The sequence below is a fragment of the Phoenix dactylifera genome, chromosome 3 (assembly GCF_009389715.1).
Source record: "Phoenix dactylifera cultivar Barhee BC4 chromosome 3, palm_55x_up_171113_PBpolish2nd_filt_p, whole genome shotgun sequence".
NCBI classification, from domain to species: Eukaryota; Viridiplantae; Streptophyta; class Magnoliopsida; order Arecales; family Arecaceae; genus Phoenix; species Phoenix dactylifera.
The window spans coordinates 7,840,003-7,862,830 of record NC_052394.1 but is presented as its reverse complement, the minus strand read 5'-3'; the positions used below and the strand labels follow the sequence as shown (position 1 = coordinate 7,862,830).

At 44.6% G+C, this 22,828-nt stretch overlaps 3 protein-coding genes across 3 annotated transcripts; 1 reads left to right on the top strand and 2 right to left on the bottom strand.

Moving 5' to 3' along the window:
• Positions 1-5,456: 5,456 nt before the first annotated feature.
• On the bottom strand, positions 5,457-8,014 carry LOC120110193. Its single transcript, XM_039124507.1, has 2 exons — positions 6,987-8,014; positions 5,457-6,047 (listed from the first exon to the last, which is right to left on the bottom strand). Exon 1 carries the CDS (start codon positions 7,921-7,923, stop codon positions 7,486-7,488), a length of 438 nt encoding a protein of 145 aa, XP_038980435.1. The 5' UTR covers positions 7,924-8,014; the 3' UTR covers positions 5,457-6,047; positions 6,987-7,485.
• Positions 8,015-13,529: 5,515 nt separating this feature from the next.
• Positions 13,530-14,649, top strand: LOC120110192 (leucine-rich repeat extensin-like protein 6). Its single transcript, XM_039124506.1, has one exon. It carries the CDS (start codon positions 13,729-13,731, stop codon positions 14,302-14,304), a length of 576 nt encoding a protein of 191 aa, XP_038980434.1. The 5' UTR covers positions 13,530-13,728; the 3' UTR covers positions 14,305-14,649.
• A 3,390-nt stretch (positions 14,650-18,039) lies between these two features.
• On the bottom strand, positions 18,040-18,486 carry LOC120110057. Its single transcript, XM_039124004.1, has one exon. The coding sequence runs from the start codon at positions 18,484-18,486 to the stop codon at positions 18,040-18,042; it is 447 nt and encodes a 148-aa protein (XP_038979932.1).
• Between the last annotated feature and the right edge of the window lie 4,342 nt (positions 18,487-22,828).

Below are 22,828 nucleotides of genomic sequence, written 5' to 3'. Positions count from 1 at the left end.
CTCGTAAACCAGCTGCCGGCGCCCGACCTGAGGACGTCCGACCTAAGGGTGTCCGACCTGAGGGCGGCCGAACTGAAGGCGCCCGACCTGACGCGCAACTTCGATCCAAGCACCCTACCTCTGACGCCCGGCTTGTTGCCCGACCAGGCGTGCGACCTCGGAGTTTGCCAACCTCAGAAGCCCGACCTCGCCACCCACCCACCACGGTCACATCCTTCTGAAGCTTAACCAGAGGCCATACCCCGCCACCGCTGCTAACAATTAACGTGCATGACCTCTGCAGACTTCTGGCTTACTCAACCATTAATGAGCATGGTCCCTGAAGACCTGCGGCTTACTCAACCATCAATGCGCATGATCCCTGCAGACCTGCGGCTCACTCAACAATTAATGCACGCGACTCCTGTTATCTACGGACCTCAAGTTCTTCACGGCAACTCAGCTCGGCTACGTTCGATCCGTCATGACAACTCCCTGGCTCCGATCTGATCTCACACGGCAAACCATTAATACATACGATCGTGCATTAATTCCGACGACATGCTCAATCATACGGTAATTTCGTCCCGTCATATCACAGGTAATCCTATATCTCCCTATAAAAAGGGGATTGGACTCTGAAGTCCGGGTGATATTTTTTCTTCTCTCTCACTTTTGAATACACTTGCCCTCTCTGACTTAGGCATCGGAGGGCCGGCGCCGGAAACTCCGGCCACCGGCTTTTTGCAGGCCACTCGCGGAGGATGCCGCCCGTTGATGGATCACCGCCCGCCAGTTCTCGCCGGAGCTCCTCCTTCCCAGCGAACCGGTCGCCCCCGGGTCCAGTTTCCAGCAACAATTCCTAATTGTCAAAAAGTCAAAATATATAGTGAAATTTTACTACGTTGACTCATAGACCATGAAAGTCGAACGAATTCCTTGCCGGTCAATGTGATTTGCTGTTTTATACTGTGAGGCCCAAGACGCACACACTGTCGGTGAGGCAAAAGAATAACTTGCCTAGTAGATTGGAAGAACCCTCCCTCAACCCTAAGCCATAACTTGCCGGCATTGGGCGGTAGGTTCACTCTAGAGCCTATCTCGCCTCTCTATGGGCCCCCCTATCCAACCCTAGGTTAATAAACTTGTTGGAAATAGGTGGACAAAATGGAAAATAAAATAAAAAATCAAATATTATAGACTTTAGGGGTGCATAGGATGATTTCTTTATGGTGTCAATTGATCCCTCTCAACGTCCGAATTTTTTTACAGGCTCTTGCCATACATCTCCAGAATACAACAAAGAAGTCGGAACCTTGAAAATCTTACAAAGCTCTCACTAAAAAATTTAGGACCCTTGCGTTATATATTTCTAAAATAATTAACAAGTTGCGAGGGTGATATGTAACGAGCGCAGGTTCTGTCTTGTTCATGGAATCCCAAGAGTATCAGAATTTTACAGAAGTGTCTTCCAGTGAAGGCATGCTTCTGAAAGATACGTTGAGGTCCTGTTTGAAAAAACTTGTTGAAGAAGTGTCTTCACCTCCTGCTGTGTCACCTGGCTTTCTACCCGTGCAAGCACAATCTTAATCTTCAAGCAAAGTAACCCTCAAACCACATTTGGCTATGGGACAGGAGAAAGTAGGATAACTATCCATTTCCTTTTACTCCTTCGTAACGCTGCTGCTGATTAGTAAATATTGCAAGATAAAAAGGAAGAGCCTCTTGCTTTGTGCTTTGAACAAGATAAAGATATTTGGTTTAAAGATTTAGCGTTTAGGTACATAAATGCATACTTGATTTATCCTGCAAGCAAATGCAATCTCAGGTTCGTGGTCAATTAAATTTTATTGGCTCAGGCAACTGGAAGCTAGTTACCTAGTACTAGTAGATAGGGCATGAGTCAGCCCACACCCAATCAAACTCTAGAAAGACTTAGAACGTATGAGCACGCACCTAGTGCTGTCTGGGCTGAACCAGCTCGCACTGAAGACCATGCGGCCATACAAAAAGTTCTCTTCGACCGCAGTGAGATCATCCCAAGTATCCAATGGTTTCTGCTCACTGTTTTGGGAACTTTCTTATCAAATTCAAAAGTCGGCAGTTCTTATGCGGTCTAGTTTGAGTACGTCTTCTCTTCCAACGGTTACTAATCGAGCCTGCTACCCAAGCCTTACTTTTTCTTCTTTTTTTTTAATAAGGTGAACAGATCATACATTTCTGATATGGTTAATCTAAGAAATTAACTTAGAAAATAAAATATCGCGAAGCAAAGTCAGGATAGCTGATATTGTGGTCCATAAAAATTCTTTAAGGTGCTCTGAGGTGACCTAGTCTGCCGCTCTATTCATCTCTCGGTAGATATATGTAGCTACGAAGGATGTTACACTCTTCTGTGCCCCTCCGGATTTCATACAGGAGGTGGTGAGGGGTCACTATCTCTGCCTAGCCTTCATCCATCCGACCACTGTAGTTAAGTCATCCTCAACTGTAATGAAGTCAGCCCTCCCTGCCTGGCATTGATGATACCTGGATAAGCTGCTCTGTGTCCTAAGAATCGAGATATCAAAAGCCACAGTTCTGCGGGCTGTCGGCAATCTCGAATCCGGATCTCGGATCTCTAATGATAAAGTCAGCTCATCCTCTACTGCCATCATCGATCTAACTGCCATTCCTGCTGAGGCCTTCAACACCATGTTGTCCTCCCTTTCATTGATACCTCAAAAGACTCTTCGAAAGGACATGATGACAGCGGCATACCGAACCACAAAGCACCTACCGCCCAACAAGGAAAAGCGTTCCCGGTGACCACCGAAAGAACCGCAAGAATACGTGCGAAAAAAGCTAAAGATGTCGGGTCCAGACGAATTGAAACTGAAATCAGAGAACTGATGCAAACTCCGAGAAAAATTCAAACCAATGACGAGAACAACATGGTCGAATGGAAGTGGGATCAAAACAAGAACTTCACGGTGAGGAGTTGCTACAATTTCTTAAGCCATGGTGGTGTCATCTCTAGAGATGCGAAAAAGTCATGAGTTTCATATGGCTTGTTCTACAAAATAAAATTCTGACAGCAGATAACCTGAAGAAATGGAAATTGAAAGCCCCGAGCCATCGTCCGCTATGCTCTGATGAAGAGGAAACGGTGAATCATCTCCTCATCAATTGCAGTTTCTATAGAGTAATTTGGCACCAGATGACCCAAAGAATTCAAATACCCACCCTCCGGCAAAACAAATTACCAGAAAACATTTCGAAGGTAGCTTGGGACTGTTTGGTCGGCACAATTTGCTGGATGTTGTGGAAAGAAAGGAATGGGAGGATATTCCGGTTCGAAGCCTTCTCTTCAAACATGGTTTTGCCGAAGACCAGTCTCCTCTGCATCAGCTGGACGTCATGTTACAAAGGAAAATGGGAATTGGATCTCGAAAGATTGGTAGGGTCTAAGAAGAAAAAAAATAAAGCAAAGAAAAAATAATAATTTTATTTCTTTATCCCATCACATACGGCAAATCTCAAAAGTTATATATCTTAGTGTATAGACTGTATATAAAAAAATAATATAGGCTGATATAGGATCTCGCTAATAAAAGAAAATATTACTGGTTGATACATATTGTTACGTGATCTCTAACATCACTCTAACGACTTCATGCTAGCAAATGAAAATCATACAGGCCGATATAGGATCATGTTAACAAAAAAAAATATTATTGGCCGATACAGATTATTACGTGATCTCTAAAATTATGCTAACATCTCTCCTCAAACTCAAGATCATATTATAGGTACCAACTTTAGTTTTGAAATTAAATCACAAATGTCCTAAAAAGTAATGTACTAAATCGATAGCTTAAGTAGCTGCTCAAAACCTGACGTGATAGACTAAAAGCCGACATAGCAACTAGAAGCTAACATAGCAACGCAGAGCCTGATGTTGCAGAACACGAACTGTTATAGCCGCTCAGAGCTGATAAAGCAAATTAGAAGTTGACATAATAGCCCAGAACCCAATATGACAGACTGATTTGTTAAGCTTATGTGATAATACAGAATTTGATATAGTAAAATAGAAGCGGACATAGCAGCTTAGGAACTAATGCAGCAAATCGGGAAGCTAGTACAACAAATATATTGTGGGAATAAAGGAGCCTGAACTTAGTCTCATGTCGACTAAATAGCGGAGAGGTATGTTCCTTAGATGGAGGGGGGCTACCCCTTTCTCTTCAGAGGCGCCTTTTGCGGGGCAAAACCGTGCGTTGGGAAAAGACTATAAAACACCCTTCAAAGCGGATAATACCTCTGAGGAGAAGCAGTCGCTTTCGCTGTTTAGACCGGTGGGGGCGAGGTCGAAGACCGGCAGATCCTCCCGTAGCGCTGGACGCGCGGGTCGTAGGCCGATCTCCCTTGACCTCATCACTGGTAGCCCATGTAGGTCCCCTTGACTCCGGCACAGATCTCCCCACTGAGGGGGCTATGTTGTGGGAATAAAGGGGCCTGGACTTAGTCCTACATCGACTAAATAGCGGAGAGATTCATTTCTTAAATGGAAGGGGGCTACCCCTTTTTTTCAGAGGCGCTTTTTGCGGAGCAAAACCGTGCGTTGGGAAGAGACTATGAAATCCCGGACAATATCTTTGAGGAGAAGCAGTCGCTTCCGCTGTTTAGACCGGTGGGGACGAGGTCGGAGGACGGCAGATCCCCCGGTTGCGCTGCACGTGCGGGTCGGAGGCCGATCTTCCTTGACCTCATCAAAACTAATTTATTTGGCAATACTAACGTAGCTAATTGATATGTTAGATTCATGGATCTTCTGACATGACTGACTAATATAGGAAACTAGTGTGTCTGTCGATGTGTGACTTACATGACATACCGACGTGTTTACAGTGAGGAGAGATGACCGAAGATTTAAAGTCGAGAAAAAAAAACAGTGGAGAAGAGTTGTAGATTAATTAAATCATTATTGTTCGTTATGAATAAAGAACATTATTGTTCATAGATATTAAGGTTATATTAAATTTTTTAGGCTTAGCAAATTTTCTAGGGCTCTCTCTTAAGGATATGCCGGCCGTGTCGCATTCCGGATCCGGGTGATGAGTTCGGACCGTGATAGTAGTATTTTAGATTGTGTAGCTACTCTAGCAATGAGGATCAGGTTTTGATCTGGTCTAACTCATACTAATTTTTGACCATTAAAATAAACCTAGATGGGTATATGGTAGAATGGTAAGTTGGGTCATGACCCAAGATATTTTCATCTTTGTTTATTTTTTAATATAAAAGACTTTTAGATAGTAAACCATGCAAAGAGACTAGTCGATCACAAATATTTCCAAATATTCGAAGAGCAAGGACCTGCTTTGATGGTTTTATGCGATTTGATTGTAAAACTTACAGAAATTAGATTTGTTGGCCTATCAAGCTCACTTTTCTAAATGCCCCATTCAAATTCTAAAATTTAGTTCGCAGGATGAAAAATAGATTTATGGAGTTTTTTTTTTCCTTTCTTTCCTCAAAAGTTTAGCTGAAAAATATCTGATCGAACAACCATATTTAAATGAATAGTCTAATTCATAAATTGTGGAGGAATTTTAATCTAATTTTGCAGGCCGCAATAAAGATTGCACTTAAACCCAGGTCAGTTGGCAAACCTTCTAGAGGAGACATCAATATCTTGGTACTGGACGTGCGATGGACTTTAAGAGCAGGGACCGTGCAACTCAGCCACGTGGTCGCGGTACAGCTTGAAAGAGCCCTTCGTCATCGTGACACCGTTCATCAGACGACATGCCAACAGGGACAGTGCACCGGACCCGCGGAGCCACGTGGGGCCCGTGACGCGAAGCCGGACAAATACGGTGGTCCCCTACGGTTCAGTGAATGACGCCAATGTCCCTCTGATTCTGACACACGTGCTTGTCACGTGAGACCCATGCCCCTCGCATGCCCCACCGGCCCCTTCTCGCATCTTCCCCGGTGCCCCGGGGCGGGCCAGGGTGATGACATCGATGGTCGTCTCCCTCTACTGTCCTCAGGACCCACAAGCTCCTCCAATCATCTTCCTACACGTAAGAACGTATGAAGTCGGTGAGATCCCACCTCGGTCAAATAGAGACCCCCTACGACATTTCGTCACTTCGGACAAAAATATTAACGCGTCGTGTAAATGAAGTCTATATCATATCTTATTAATTATCATGAATGAAGAAATATGACTCGAACAAAAAAAATAAGAGCTCTTAATCCCCTTTCTAATCCATCTCGGTTCTCCAACCAGACCACCGTATCAAAAAAGATTCAGAACAGCTCAACACAGCTACAAAATCTTTAATAACTCATCTAATCACTCGTACGTACTCGCTAATTATACCGTTGTCACGTTCCGTATCACATAATATGGCCATGCTATCACATAAACCATCACAATACCATGGAACCCAAAAGATAATATGCACAAATGTTCATAATCATAAAGTATGGAATAACTCCTATTTCCATCTAACCACTCATACGTACTTGCTAGTTATACCGCGGTCACATTCCATATCACATAATATGGCCATGCTATCATGGGAACCATCACAATACCATAAAACCCAAAAGATAATATGCACAAATGTTCATAATCATAAAGTATGGAATAACTCCTTTTTCCATCTAACCACTCATACGTACTCGCTAATTATACTGTTGTCACATTCCGGATCACATAATATGGCCATGCTATCACGGGAACGTCACAATACCATGAAACCCAAAAGATAATCTGCACAAGTTTTCATAATCAAGAAGTATGGAATAAGAGGTTCAAAAATTGTTCCATTTAATAAATAACGAAGGTGCTCGTACCGAGATTCTAAATCTAATATTAAATAAACCATTAAAAGTAAAGTACATAAATTTTTTAAAGAAATACAAAGACAGTCATATCAACATAATCTATATTTTCATAAGTTGATTAATAGATTAAAACCATTAAGGTTTACATCAAGGTCACCTACCTCAATTTCTAAGAATTACTAGGCAACCACCGTGGTTCCAGCATACACGCTTGGATTCCGGCGATGAATCCGAACTCATCCGCCATGCAGGGACGTAAGAACCGCGCCCGCTGATCATCCATCCAAGATTTCCGCCGGTAGACTCTTTCCTTTTTTTTTATTTATTTCTTTGCTACAGTAGATTCCGTGGTCGTCCAACCGTGGTCCAGCTGTCTCGCTCGATGGACCATGAGATCCATCTGAGTATCGTTTGGTACAAGGACCGGGTTCCCACAGTGGTTGTTGAATTAGATAAGGTAAAAGAAATGGATCCGATCACCTCCAGGGACCAAACACCAGCCACGTAATTTATCGTCGGCGAGTTCGTAAACAAACAAACACCAAGCTAAGGGATTAGATTTTATTTAAATACAGCTTTGGCAAAAACACTGAAAAACAAAAAAAGGGAAGCTTATTCTCGTTAAAAGTGGGAGAGGAAATCTAACAGAAGAGCCTCTAGTTACCGCCGGGCAGCCTGGAGCGTCCGCCCGGCGTCCCCTCCGCCGCCACCGACGGCGTTGGCGGCCATAAGCGGGCCCTGCGCCACCAGCGACTTATAGATCTCGACAATCATCTTCTCATCGTACTCCTTGAGCTGCGGCCGACCGAACCCAGTCACGGCGGCGCCACCATACCCGGTGTACCCGTTAGCGATCGCCCCGGAGGAGGCGAACGACAGCATCATCCGCACGTAGGCGTCCCTGATCCGCGCGAGGAACCGCTTCGGAGACGCCACCCGCGCGAGGAACCTCAGCCTCGGCACGACCCGGATCCGCCAGAACCGCCGCCGCCTCCCGCCGTTCAGCTCCGCCCGGCTCCGCCTCCTCCCGCCGCCGTCAAGCCTCTGGTACGCCCTCCGCTTCCAGTACCCCTTCAAACCCCTGTTGTACGCCTCCATGTCGCTCGCTTTCGCCCTTCTTTCCTTCTGCTTTTCTCTTCTCGACCTCCGAGATCTATCGAAATGGGGGGGGGGGGGGGGGTTTCAATCTGGGGATCGGTGGGAGGAGAGAGATAGAAGGCTACTTATCGGGGGATCAGGGATCCACTCACCGGCATTTATGGGACAACGGTTAGAGCAATGTTCGATCAGGACCGTTGATCTGCTTGCTGGGTTGTGGGGTAGGGAATGGGGACTTGGGGAGTGGGACTACGGGTGGTGGCTTCGCGTGGGATGGAGTTTGGACGCACGCATTAAATTTGGCATCTTTTGTTGGGCTGGTGTCCCAGATATAGAGGTTGGTGGGGGTGGAGAGGAAGTGATCCTTTATGATAAAATCTGGGCCGTTCATAAATAATATTTGATAAAATTGTTAGAGAGTTCAGGCAAGAGCCAAGGCCATGTACCAAAAGGATTACGTATCGCACACATGGGGTGGAGCATGCATGGGTAGAACGAGCAGCAAATTCTATACGATTTTTCTTGTGGCTTATGAAATTATTTAATTTATTAAATAATTTAACAAGTCTACTTAAAGAACACTATCTTTTATAAAACAAATTAATTGCTCGTTTATATTTTTTTTATAAATTTGTATAAATAGTTTTTATTTTTTTTGAATAAAGGATGGGTGGCTTTAACTCTCTCTTCGTCAACAACAACAATAACAACAAAAAAAAATCCTTTCCTGCCTAAGGACATGAAATTGGTTCACGGTAAGCATTTTTTCTCATAAGAATATAATTTTTAGAAAGAGAATGCCTGAAAAAATACTTTTGGCATGTTTGGTTGACAATGAAAATGTGACAGATTTCCAGAGTGCTTATGTTTATTTGGCCATCCACTTTTCTTAGAAAATTATGAATAATTCCTATTATATCTTTAATAAAAATTAAGTCTTTAATGCTTTGGATCAAATAAGGATAGCTGAAGGACCTTTTGGGAAAAAATAAAAATGTTTTGATTTCCAGCTCACGGAAAAGTAACTTTTCTATATTTCTCATAGAAAAGACTTTTCCATAAAACGTGGGAATCATATTTCTATGGGAATACAACTTTTTCGTCTCTCTCCTTCAAAAACTCCAACCAAATAAGAAGCATCCCTTTACTTTTTTGTTAACTGCACTATCTCTTCTTTCTTTTTCCGCGAATCAAATGAGCTCAAAATCTAATCTATGCTGGTGTTTTGATACAAGAGGCAATATATCACACACCTTTCATGTGGCAACAAAGATGCGTTCATAGGGAATTGGGTTGGATGCCAGAACTTGACAACTTATTTTATGTGCAATGAATGTGGCATGCATCTCACAGAAATTTTGAATCTCGCTTCAAAGTCCGTAAGCTTTGCATTGAAAGACTGAAGAATTGAAGCTATTAGTAATGTTTTAGATCTTTTGTTCCAACAACCTGATGTTATATGCCATGCATTGTGGTCACTCAAACAAGTTGGCTTGGCTGAGATCCTCACACCATGCCCATGGTTTATGTTTTTCTTTGATTGTTTTTTGGTAACGGCCCATGGTTTATGTTTTGATTGATTGGTCAGCTAGACACAGCCCAACTTTGGCCAGGTTCATTTTGAGACAAATGTTACATGCAGACCCAATCTTAGGACTGAGCTGGTCCCCATGATCTTATTCTTAAGCTGGAAATTTTTTATTAAAGAAGGAAGGATGCAAAAACAAAAAACAGGCATGCCACCCAATTAGGCTGATTGGGCCCATTGACAACCTAACAAGGAGTAAAAGTGCCAACTCTGTACCGAATTAATGCCAAATCAGAATGTCATTATATTGGCAAATTGATATAATTGGATCAGTTTGGATTGCAGTACCTGCCATGTATATTGTATATAGTTAATTTCATTTTATAGATTTGTGTTATTGAGTTGTTCATCAGTAAGCTTAAGCCTGAATATACTAAACATACATTTAGAAATTGGACTTGCATGACCTGAATTCCTAACAATTAGAGTTTAAACTAACAATGTCATGGATCATGTTCCACAAATAGATGCTATGTAAAGTATAATGATGAATTCAGCCAGCAAAGAAGCATCTCTAGAAGGTCAACGGACGCTAGTATCTCTTAGTATTCTATCACTCGTGCATTTGGCATTCCCCCTGCACATGGCTCACTCTACTATATTTTTTCACTGGTCTCTAAAATAGCTGTGTACTTCTAGATATATACACATCATGACCTTTAAAATTTGATAGGTTCATCTAAAATCATGTGCTCAACTTCTCCTCTTCTTTTGTTTTTGGGTATTAAATATGGTTAGGTCATTGTCGTAGGCAATAAATACACGCAAGAATGGCTGTTCCAGACCTCAACTTTAGCCACACTAATGTGAAAGGATGTGATGTAGCCTGTGACCACCTGTTTTTGCTGATAGTAGTGAATTAAGCTGTACCAATTCAAAGCTCCAGAGTATTCGCCATGAGTCTTGCATAGTTGTGCACCTTCGTAACGCTAGATCCCCTCTCATATTAAATTAATATATCCCCAATTTATTTCTCTGTAAATGAATATTTTGAACATTTTTTTTTTGTTATGCTTAATCTTTTCAATACAAAAATAATACAATAAAAATAAAGAAAGTCTCAAACAGCCAATGGAGTTCAAATCCATTCAGGTTTGTCTCATAAATAAACAACTGGTGTTGATTTGATTATCCTAGTCTTTTAGTATGATCTGCTAACTTGTTGGATCACTTGCCTGATCCGCCAAAACAACCTGCGGTTTTAACGAAACACACACTTGAGAGCAGCCAAACTCCGGACTGCTGCCGGCCATTACCAACCGCGAGTTTGATGATTTGTCGTTCACTCAGAGAGAAAATTCCGACCGGCCCAAATGTTACGGTCGGAATCCAAGGTTTTTTGTTTCTATCGTATCTATTCGGTGATGGTGAGTCCCATCACGTATTTCAACCACTAAATGAACTGCGTCGCTCAATTTTGAACGGGAGAAAAGAATATAGCGCAGCCAGCCATTTCGGAGCCCCACATGGGCCGAAGGGGAGACCTGCTTTGAAAACTCTGCCAACATTTATTTTCTAATTTTATTAGATATATTCATATTAATATTGTATGAAATATCTGTTTTAACAAAAAAAATAAATAAATAAATAAAGCTTTTGCCATCCATCCCTTTATAAAAAATTACTACAGCATTCTATCAAATTTAAGCTAGTTATACTTAGACCGGAAAAGATTTAAATTTTCTAATTAGCTACAAAAATTTTATTTTCATTGCAACGTGGCCCAACCGTCGATCTGGATCCTAACAACATTAATAAAGTGAGAAAAAATATCAAAATATTGCTGACTCAGGGAGGTTGGATCATAGTTTTCACGTAATCTCTGTTCTTTATAATTCATCCACATGCACGGATTATAAAGCACCCCATCCTCCATCATTCATCCACATGCATAGATCTCCAAACATTCCATCCTCTGTCATCTATCAATTTATCGAGATTTTAGAGTACTCTATCCTATATCATTCATCTATTTACACAAATCATAAAGCATTTTGTTTGTCATCTCTTAATCTGTACAAATCTTAAAGTGCTCTATTCTCTGTCATCCATCGGGTGCAAAGATCTTATAATATTCTATCTTATATCATTCATCCACATACACAGATCTTAAAAGTGCTTCATCCTCAATCATCCATTTATCTGCAAATAACTCAAAGCACTTCATTCTCTCTTGTCCATCTACCTACATAGATCTCAAATCACTCCATCCATTATCATCCATCTGCCTACATGGATTTCAAAGTGTTTCATTTTTTATCATCCATATGCTTGCATAGATCTCAAAGCAATCCATCATTTGGCAATCCATCGGCCCGCACAAATCTCAAAGCAATACTTCCCCTATCATTCATCGACCTATACAAATCTCAAAATGCTTCGCCCTCTATTATCTATCCACCTATACGGATCTTAAAGTACTACATCATATATCATCCATCCATCTACCTACATAGGTCTCAATGCGTTTTATTCTCTATTATCCATCTACGTGTATAGATCTCAAAATGCTATATTTTTCGTCATCCATCCATCCGCACAGATTTCAAAGCACTCCATCTTATGTCATCCGTTCATATGAATAGATTTCAAAGTACTTCATGCTCGTCATCTCTTCGCTGCACACATTTCAAAGCATTTCATCCTCTGTTAAGCCTATATAGATCTCTGAGCACTCCATCTGTTATACGTCCGCGGTCCGCCTACATAGATCTCAAAGTACTTTTTTTCTCTACCATCCATAGTTCATCCATCCTTCATTCTCTATCATCCATCCGTCTATGCAGCTCTCAAAAGTACTCTCTATCCTTTGTCATCCATCCATTTGCATATATCTCGAAAACACTCCTATTAATCTTTAGTTAGCACAAATCTAAACATACTCCATTCTCTATTATGCATGTCCGAGGGCGGCTTCTCTCCATTGAAGCAATTTCAAGTACCTTGTCACGCCTCCAAAACTCCTCCCGTAGCGCTTCTAGGTGCATCCATATTGCAGCTCGAGAAATTGGGTTTTTACTATTTTAGAAGCATGAAAGTTGGGCTTTCAAGGTTCCAGGGAGAGAACCTAGCCTCCCACCACCGTGGTCCCTGATGGTCACTTTAATCACATCCTCCTCTGAGAGAAATTTGAACACAGAGCGATCTGCTCCGACGGGTAAGACCTCAAATTCACCAGCAAGCTTCCATCGCTCGTGAAGGAAGTAAATCAAAAACTCCAGTGTTCTGCCAATCGAGGCATGCCACCATTTCCTCCCTCGCTTCATTCAACTCCTCAGAAAATTTCACAACCCAACTAAAGTAGGGACGTAGTTTCTCCACTTCCTCATCCGTCAATTGACTCGCCTCCGGACGAGCCTTTCGATTTCACAACCCTATTAAAGTAGGGACCTAGTTCGGCGTACAGCGGTCCTTGCTTCCCCCAGATGGGATGAGCTATTCTTCTCTCCTTTTCTCCCAAGGTAGCTTCGTGGTTCAGCTCTCCTGGAGTTACTGGAGTAGGATCATTAGTCATCAGAGATCTACCTTTTCTATCTGGGAGAATGCGAAGAGAAGAATTGAGGGTTCTCTGGCTGGGCCTCCGGTTCCTTCACATCAATCTCCATTCCAAGCCCAAACCATGGTGGTGGTCAGGTTCAAACGATCTTCAGGCTTTGGGCCCCCGGAGGTAACGACATTTCTTTCAAAATTCTTGCTCGAGGCTGAATCCTAACTCCTCCCGAAGCCCGATTTCCTCCCGAGGCTGAATCCTAATTCACGTGACCGCACCACAACCTAATGGCTCCGCGTGATCCATTTCCTCGCACCACCCTCCGCCGCCCAATCCCGTCCTCTCTCTACCCCACCGAATCACAGCCATACATCCCGTACACCTTCTCTGATCACACCCATCTATTCCACGCTCCAACATAAAATAACACACCCTCCGTTCCATCACATGTTCCGATCTCTTCGATACTATTGGCGGCAACTCTGTCCTGTTTTATTTTTCCCCACTTCGATAGACGTGGAGCAAGTCCAAAAAGGCGACGGCACTCTGTTTCTTCGTAAGCACGTGTCGGTCCGCCCGCCCCACGTACCTACACGTGCGAGTTGCGTCCACTCCACGCCGACGCTCCTCCTTCCGCGCGTTCCCATCATACTCCCTTTTGCTCTCCCTCCGTTGCCGAAAGTTACAAGAGGAACCGTCGGTAAAGGTAAAAAGATCCCACCTTATAATGGGCTCGGGGTGCGGGCACCACTCTCCAATCTCCATCATTCTCTCTCTCTCGGAGAAAGGGACGCGAGTGCCGTTCCCGTTGATGGCGAACCGCCTCGCCGCCTCGTTTCCCCTCGCGCTCCTCCTGCTCCTCGCCCTCTCGTCGCCGCCGATCGCGTCGGCGAAGCCCGTAATCAAAGACGACGTCTCTTGCACAATGTGCTCCTCCTGCGACAACCCCTGCCAGCCCGCCGCCTCCCCTCCGCCGCCGCCCCCGTCCTCCACCGCCGAATGCCCTCCGCCGCCGTCGAATCCAGGAGCGATCTCCTACTACTCCCCTCCCCCGCCAGACGTCTACTCATCCCCGCCTCCTCCATCCAATAGTGGCGGCGGCGGGAGCGGCGGCGGGGGCGCCTACTACTACCCTCCGCCGCCCAACAGATATTACCCGGCCCCGCCGCCGCCGAACCCCTTCTTGCCCTACTTCCCGTTTTATTATTATAACCCTCCTCCAAACAAATACCACTCGGGGTCTCTCAGCTTGAAGCCTCTTTCCACCATCCCCCTCCTCCTCCTCCTCCTTCTCTTCTTCTAGTGAGCTCTTCGCTCTTAGATCCGAGCTCAAGAAGGGCTGGGGAATTTTCTGGGTGTTCCCAAAACGGGCTCCTTATCGTTCCCAGAATGCCTCTCTCCTTGCTCCAAGAAGCAGCGGCGGCGGCGGCAGCACTACGGATGGATTATCCTTTCCGATCTCCGGTTGCAGTTCTCCATCTCCGTTTTTTTTTATTTCTCTGTAATTTTTGTGATATTATGTGGAATTTTGTTGTAATAATAATTATAGGAAAGAACAAGCTAGTGGGCGAGGGAAATAAAGTGGGGGAATTTGTTTGATGCTGAGATTAATTATTAGTTAATAAATGTTTAGTAAATATGTATCTTTCGCTCGATGGTCGATGGAAGTGCTGCTTTCTCGATGATGCCGACTTGATGTGCCGTTACCACGTGTTATTCTGCCGAAGGGGAAAGGTGACTTTTTCTTCTCTCTCTTTTCGCTTTTGCGTCCGTTGGGGGGAAAAGACGCGTCGTGGGATGGATGGATGGATGCAGATGGATCGCGATGAGGGCAGTTTATGGTGTGACAGCGGTGCAGCGTAAGGGGGGAGGAACGGAACGGTGGGAAAAGGATGGTTGGGAGAGAGGGGCTTCACATGGGGGGTTGGTAGATGAGGCTGTTTCCATGATAGGATGACGTGGAGTAATGTCAACAATCATTGATGCTCCTTTGGAACTTATTGTGCCTACAACCTATCAAATCAGTGTTAATTTGCAGCTAGAGTTGTCTCCGTCACAAATTATTGCTAGGGCATGGATTATTTGCCAGAGAGGAGCCTGAATAGTTAGGATTCTCATGTTATTATATAAATTATACAATTAAAAATATAGTTTATTTAGCAGGTTTATTTTGTTATGTCTTAGAGAAAGAAAAGATTAGTTGAAATTGGGAACTTATAAAGCTACATAAGTATAGACAGAGATGAATGGAGGCTACTGATGCGCACTTGATTCACAAATACTAGTTTGCTAGATACATATATCCAACCATCTCTCTTGTATGGTATCGGAACTTTTAAGTTATATCAATTCTATCATATTACAAGATAAGGAAACCTGTCATGTGTGGATTTGAATCTCCGACATGTTCGTTTGTCAGCAAGTTTACTTGAAGAAATTATATTCTACATTGTATGCATGGTCGGATATCCAGATCATAATCATGTGCTCATTCTTATAGTGGTGCACCAAGATGGGCGCTTGATAAATGAGATTTATAGGAACAAACAACTACAATTGGGAGTATGCATGGTCATATAGTGCACGATTTGTCAGCAAGTTTAATTGGAGAAATTATATCCTACATTGTGCACCAAAATGAGCACTTGATAAATGAACACCAAAATGGTTAGATATGCTGATCATAATCATAGTGCTCATTTCTATAGCGAGGCACCAAAATGAACACTTGATAGATGAGATGATCTATAGGAACGAACAACTACGATTGGGTTTATGCATGGTCATATAGTGCACGATTTGTCAGCAAGTTTAATTAAAGAAATTATATCCTACATTGTGTGGATGGTCAGATATGCAGATCATAATCATAGTGCTCATTTCTATAGCGGTGCACCAAAATGAGCGCTTGATAAATGAGATCCGTAGGAACGAACAACTAAGATTGGATATATGTATGGTTATATAGTGTAAGCAGTATAGGGTATAATTTCTCGTTAAATATATGGTTTAAGAAGGAAAAGAAATGATATTTCCTTTTTGAAAATGACCCGCCAAACCTTTCGCTATAGCTCAAGAAACTATATAAATTTAGTGCCTTGTGATATCCAATCTAAACTGGAAAGCATAAAACTGATGCTGCACAGGTATTCGGTGTTGGCCATATGCAGCTGGTAATAGTATGTATATTCTTATTTGATCTCACAATCATATGATGTGCACCCTTTAGCGAACATTAAATCCGTTTGCAAGTCTATTTGGATCAAACTACAGCAATGTCATGAGGATTGGGGTCTCATCTAGTTTGCACATATAGTCCAAGGGATTGTCTCAGTTACAAACTTTCCTAGCTCTTGAAAGTTACACTCGAAAAGCATCGGATTTCTCTGGAAGATTTCCAACCTAGTTATGATATGTTCCACTGGACACCAGCGCTGGCAACTTAGAATTTATAATCACCAACTTTTGTTAAAAATTTATTTGATCCGATCATGATTGGAGCAGCGAGAAGCATCGAATCTTGACGAACAGATCAGCAATGCATGTTGCCACCTTTTTTTAAGTGTTTGATACCCCACACTGGAATCACGTTTTGAAGCCGACAAATGGCATCTGACTGCCATTGCTTAGGACATGGCAAAGAGTTTCACCACAACATCACTCCCTTAAAGTTTTCTTCTGTCAAGGATATTCTCAATTCTCAAAGCATCTGACGATGTAAGTTTTGCATCACATAGGAGTTCGATCCGAATCATAGCAGGGGAGTAGTATTGTGCGTTATATTATCGGAAGCACCAATGAAACAAGTTAATTAGGTGGCTTGATGCCTGCAATTTTAGCTTTCTCAATGGTTGGATGCAAATTGATGGTCGGTGTATTAACTCATACTATTTTGTCGTGGTTTGGGCCGTATCTTTAACATGAAAGAATCATCATTCTGCTTTGGCAACATCAACTATTGGATCATATTCTATATCGAGCTCCTTCATTCATCCGTCTATATAAATCTTGTAGTAACTATTGCGCAATCCAACAATAGATTCGTGTGAAGAAAGATGAATCCTCCTCTTGTGCAAACGATACATCCCCAACCTATTTGGTTGACAGTGGAGCTCCACCAAGAGTTGTGCCGAGTTTAGCAATCTCACACTAACGCATTAGATCTAATAATGACAGTAGATAAAAAAAGGGACATAAATGTCTAATATATCTAGCTTTGGAGTTAGGTCTCATTCCAGCTACCTCACACTAGCTGATCAAGACTAGATAATTAGAGGAGAAAAAAAAATTAAACACAGATACAAGAATTTTGTAAGAGAAATGTTCTCGATTATTCAAATTACAAAAATGGGCCACATTTAATTATTTTTCTCCCACAAACAATTTATTTTAGATTTTGTTAAACAGTTTTACCTTTTTCCCTTACAAATAAATCTAAGTACATAAACACGCATCAAATAGTATTATGCTCATCCATCGCCAAATTTATGCATCAATGTAGGCATTCATCTAAAATAGAGCTCAAATGGTCTAGATGGTGTTCTTTGGGAAAAATAATAATGTGCCTCATTTCTCAACATATGAAAATAAAGTAAAATTTTCTTCCAAATTCTCAAAATGTTTCTGATACGTATTTCAATTGCTCATTCTATTTTTATAGTTTAACTGAGTCTGAGTCGTAAGAGGATTGTAACCGAGTAATAGTCAATGATTGCATCATAACTTTCTCAAGGCCTGGGAAACCATATGTTAAGACTCCGTAGTGGGTGAGTGTCGCCATCTTTCACAATATCTTTTTTGTGGAACAAGATTTTACGTTGATGTCACTTCAACCAGGCGGACACCATTTGTTTTTGCCTCAAGGGTGCGTAGCTTTCGACCATACCTTTCGCACCTACTTTGTCCTGCTTGGAATAGCTTGATGGAACCAAGAGCACTGGGATTTGCTCTTGGGTAGAGCGAACGAGGTGGTTTCCTTCTCCACCTCAGCTCGATTTTTTTTTTTTTTTGGTCAAAACGGCATTTCATAACCAATAATTCAAGATTGAGTACATCCTGCCAGATCAGAAGACAAAAGACAGTGCAGCAAATAGGGAACGGCTGCCAGGCTGGTCCAGATGACCTCCCCGGAATGACGAGCAACATATGAGGCGACCCAGTCTGCAGCTCGGTTCACCTCACGATATACATGACCAATCCGGACAGCTAATAACTCCTGAACTAGTCTGCGTGTATCCCGAATCAAGGGATGACCATCACCATATTTATCCACTCCCCGTATCCAGTCAATCACAGTAGCAGAGTCTCCCTCAATGCATAGTCTGTCGGCCCCCAGCACACACCTCGCGTATCGGATACCCTCCCAGGCAGCTCGTAGCTCTGCCCCAACAACCGTCAATCCTGGCGTGCTCCGACCACCAGCTGCAATCAACCTACCGTACTGGTCCCTGATAACAAAGCCCACTCCTCCAGAAGCTCTATCCATGGCCATACCACCATCAAAATTCATCTTAAGATAACCAGGGGGTGGGGGTACCCAAGAAAGAGAAGCATACCCAGTCGCTGCAGCAGCAAGAGAGGTACCCAGATATCCCTAGCCAGTAAAGATGAACTCAATGAAGTAATCGAGAAGACCTCCGCCGCCTGTGTCATAGCTCTGTCCACCACAAACCTCGGGGCCGACCCTCGCCCCTCAAACAAGCGTCCATTCCTGTCCAGCCATATATGAAATGCCAAATAAGCAGCCATAATCCCCTGTCGTACTGTACTAGGCCTCCTGGTGGAATCCCGCAGGAACTGTAACAAATCCTCCACTAACTCCCACCTCGGAAGTGGGAGCCCAGATAAGCTGCTCCAGATCTGTACAGCCCTAGGGCACAGAAGTAAGACATGGTGAATAGTCTCCTCGGTCTCCGGGCAAACCTCACAATACTGTGTCATCCTCAGACCGCGCCTAACCAGAACACTCCTAGTCGGAAGGCAGCCCCAAGCCACCTTCTAAAGGAAGAGCGCTACTCGAGGATGCAGCCTCAACCTCCATATCCAACCCACATCCATCTGCCTGTGAGGCGTCGTGTCGATCCGAGCAAGAAGATACCTGGCACGGACTCCCGATCTGCCCGTCGGCTCCCAAATCAGTCTATCCGGCTCCCCCCGCGATGGAACAGGTAATGCCATGACTCTCGCCGCTAACTGCTCTCCAAAAACCTCCCGTATCAAGCCCTCGTGCCATCGTCCCTCTCCGGGATAAATCAGATCACATACCCTAAACCCCTGCAACCGCTCTGCATCCACCATCGTCGGCATCTGACTAATAGGAAACTCCGTCACCCAGCTGTCCTCGAGTACATCAATGGATCGACCATCACCCACCGCCCATCTGATCGCCGACAGCACCATCGGACCTCTGGCACAAATCTCCCTCCAAATAGGGGACGAGTGGCGCCCAGCACGGGTGCCAATAAACAGTCTCCCATATTTGGCCCTCATCAAGGAGGACCACATACTATCGGGCTCCAATAGAAATCTGGCTGCATGCCGCATCGCCAATGCCTCCTGTCTCAAAATCAAAGAAGTCACGCCCAAGCCCCCCAGCCTAATCGGCTGGCACACCACCTCCCACGCCATCAGATGAATGCCACCCCTGTCACCCCGCCTGCCCCATATAAAGTCTCTGATAAGCCTCTCAAATGATCTCAATAACGCCACTGGGAGTATGGAGCTAGACATGAGGTAAATCGGAATGGAGCTCAAAACTGTCCGTGCCAAGGTAACCCTACCCATCATAGATAAAGTATGTGTCTGCCAACCCTCCAACCTGTGTCTGAAGCTGGTCTCTAGTGAAAGACAATCACCTCTGCGTAGTCGTCGACCCGTAATCGGAACTCCCAAGTATCTCAGGCCACTGTCCTGCTGCCTAACCCCCAAAATCACCAAAATAGCTGCCTTCACTTGTGGTTTGATCTTCGGGCTAAAGTGTATCGTTGTCTTAGCAAGATTGACTCGTTGTCCAGAAGCAGCACAATAATCAGAAACAATAGATCTAATCACCTGAGCAGCCTGCCTGGTCGCCTGGGCCAGGAGTAAACAATCATCAGCAAATAATAGATGGGATATCGGCCTGGTCCCCCGTACCGGTCTATATGCCTCCAGCCGCTGAGAGTCCGAGGCACTCCGCAAAGCCCTAGAGAGAGAGTCAGCACACATAATGAAGAGTAAGGGAGATAGAGGACATCCCTGGCGAAGACCAACAGAGGACTCGAAGAAGTAGGAAGGGGTCCCATTTACCAATATAGCAAAGGAAGGGCCCCTCACACATCCCATAACCCATCTAATCCATGTCTCATGGAAACCAAAGCTCTGTAGGGAATGCTGAACAAAGTCCCAACTCAATCTGTCATATGCCCGCTCCATGTCAAGTTTGATCCCCATTAAACTTCCCCGTCTAGGAGCCCTACCAAGATCATGCATAAACTCCTGGGCAATGAGCACATTATCAGTAATGCTCCGCCCGGCGACAAAAGCTCCCTGCTCTGGGCTAATGAGCCTGGGTAGTATGTCTCTCAATCTCACAGCTAAGATCTTAGCCGTTGCCTTATACAAAGTGGAGCACAAACTGATGGGGCGAAAGTGGCCCGGCTCGGTAGGGTCCTGTCTCTTGGGGATCAAGGCAATAAAAGTTCTCTGCCAATCAGATGACATCGCCGCCGTACGGAAGAACTGCTGGATAGCCTCAATCACATCCTGCCCAACTAGCATCCAATATCTACGAAAAAATACCGGAGGAAAACCATCCGGGCCGGGTGCCTTGTCCCCCGCAAGGGACCATACTGCCTCCTGAATCTCCCTCCCCGTAACCGGCCTAATCAACACCGAAGACTCCTCCGCCGAGACCCCCACCGAAGGCAGGGGTAGGTCTGTGGAAATCCCACTCCCTGTCTGCTCAGTCCACCTAGCTCTGAAGAACTGCTCCACCACCCGTATAATCCTGTCCGGCTCCTCTGTCAACTGTCCATCCTCTCCCCTGATGACCCTGATCCTGTTCCTCTGCCTCCTGACTAGTGTAGATCGATGAAAGAATTTAGTATTTCGATCCCCTTCTAAAATCCATTGAACTCTTGATTTCTGCCTCCAGAATATCTCTTGTTGACGAAGAAGAGAATCATGCAAAGATAGAAGAGATCTGAGCTCTGTCATCTCCCCTGCCAATAACCCTCCCCTCAGTACCTCCTGAGACTGTAGTCTAGTGATAGCCTCCTCGATTTCCTCTATCCTTCTGAAAATGTTCCCAACCTCATCCCTATTCCACCTCATCAATCGTCTCCTTGTCAGCTCCAACCTCCGAGAAACTCGATACATCGCGTCACCCCTCACCGGCATACCCCATGCCTCACTCACTACCTCCCAAGACCGGGGATAACAACACCAAAACTTCTCAAATCTGAAAGGACAACGAAGTGGAATAGGGATCTCCGTACTCACCAATATAGGGCTGTGATCCGAGGCAATCCTCGGCAAATGCTTGACCCGAAACTCTGGAAATTCCTGAATCCATTCAGCTGTAGCAAAAGCTCTGTCTAGTCTCTCCCAAACCCGAGCCGAGCCCTGTTGGTTATTGCACCATGTATACCTTGGCCCCACAAAACCCAAATCAATCAATCCATTCCCAGAAATGAACTCTTGAAACTCCCTCACCTTCCTATTGTAACTGAAATTCTTCCCCCCCATTTTCTCCTGTGGATCATCAATGCAATTAAAATCACCTGCTATCAGCACTGGTGCTCCCTGATCAACCACCCTGGATGCCTCCTCCCACAATGTCCTCCGGACCCTGAAATCAGTGCTAGCGTAAACTGCTGCAAATATCCATGGCCGTCTACCCCCCTCAGATATCACCATGATGACTTCTTGATTACACATGTTGAAGATGTCCAAATTGCCAAAATTTAGTCTCCAAGTAACTATTATTCCACCCGATAGCCCAATGGAATCCACTGCATAAAAACCCCAAGATCTCGGCACTGCTCTCCTAGCCTTCTGTAAACTACTACCGGACAAACGGGTCTCAAGCAAGACACATATGTCTGGACTATGCTGCTGAACTAATCTACGGAAAACCGGAGCAAAGGAAGGTTTCCCTGCCCCCCTGCAGTTCCATAGTATGATCTTCATAAATCACTCAAGATGACGGCACAGCCCTCTTCCTTGGAGCTGTTCCCATTGCTAGCTGAAGAGCCTACATCGCAACTCACCTTCTCTGAACTTTTCTGCACAGAGGCCATCACCTGGAGCAGCAGCTGAACATGGCTAGCATCCCCCTGCACACTGTTCCTTTGTGCCATCCGGCACGCCTCAGCCACAGTAGCAGACCCCTTCACAGTGGCCGATAGCTCCTCTGCCACCAGCTTGCCAGCCTTGCCTCCCGTTGCCTTAGTCTGCGCCGCCACACCCTCCATCTCCGGCGACGGCGAGCCTCCCCCAGCCGACGGAGACGATGAGTCTTCCGCGGACACGAGCCGAGAAGTCCTGCCCGGCCGAGATTCTTCACCCTGGCGTCCTCCCCCAACTGCCAGCCCTGTGCTGGGTGTCCGGCCAGACTCCGGCGAAGAAGGTGGGGGGGAGCTCCGACATCGCCGGCGACCCTTGCCTTCGAATCTCCGCTGCCCCTCTGCCGGAAGTTCCAAGCCGTCGGATCTGTTAAGATACAGATCATCCAACACCATCAGACCAGAGGTCGGGCTCCTCACCCGTTTGAATGAGCTCGGATCCGCACCCTTTAACCCAGGTGTATCAGACTGGACCCCGTCGACCAAATGCGAGCTGACTCC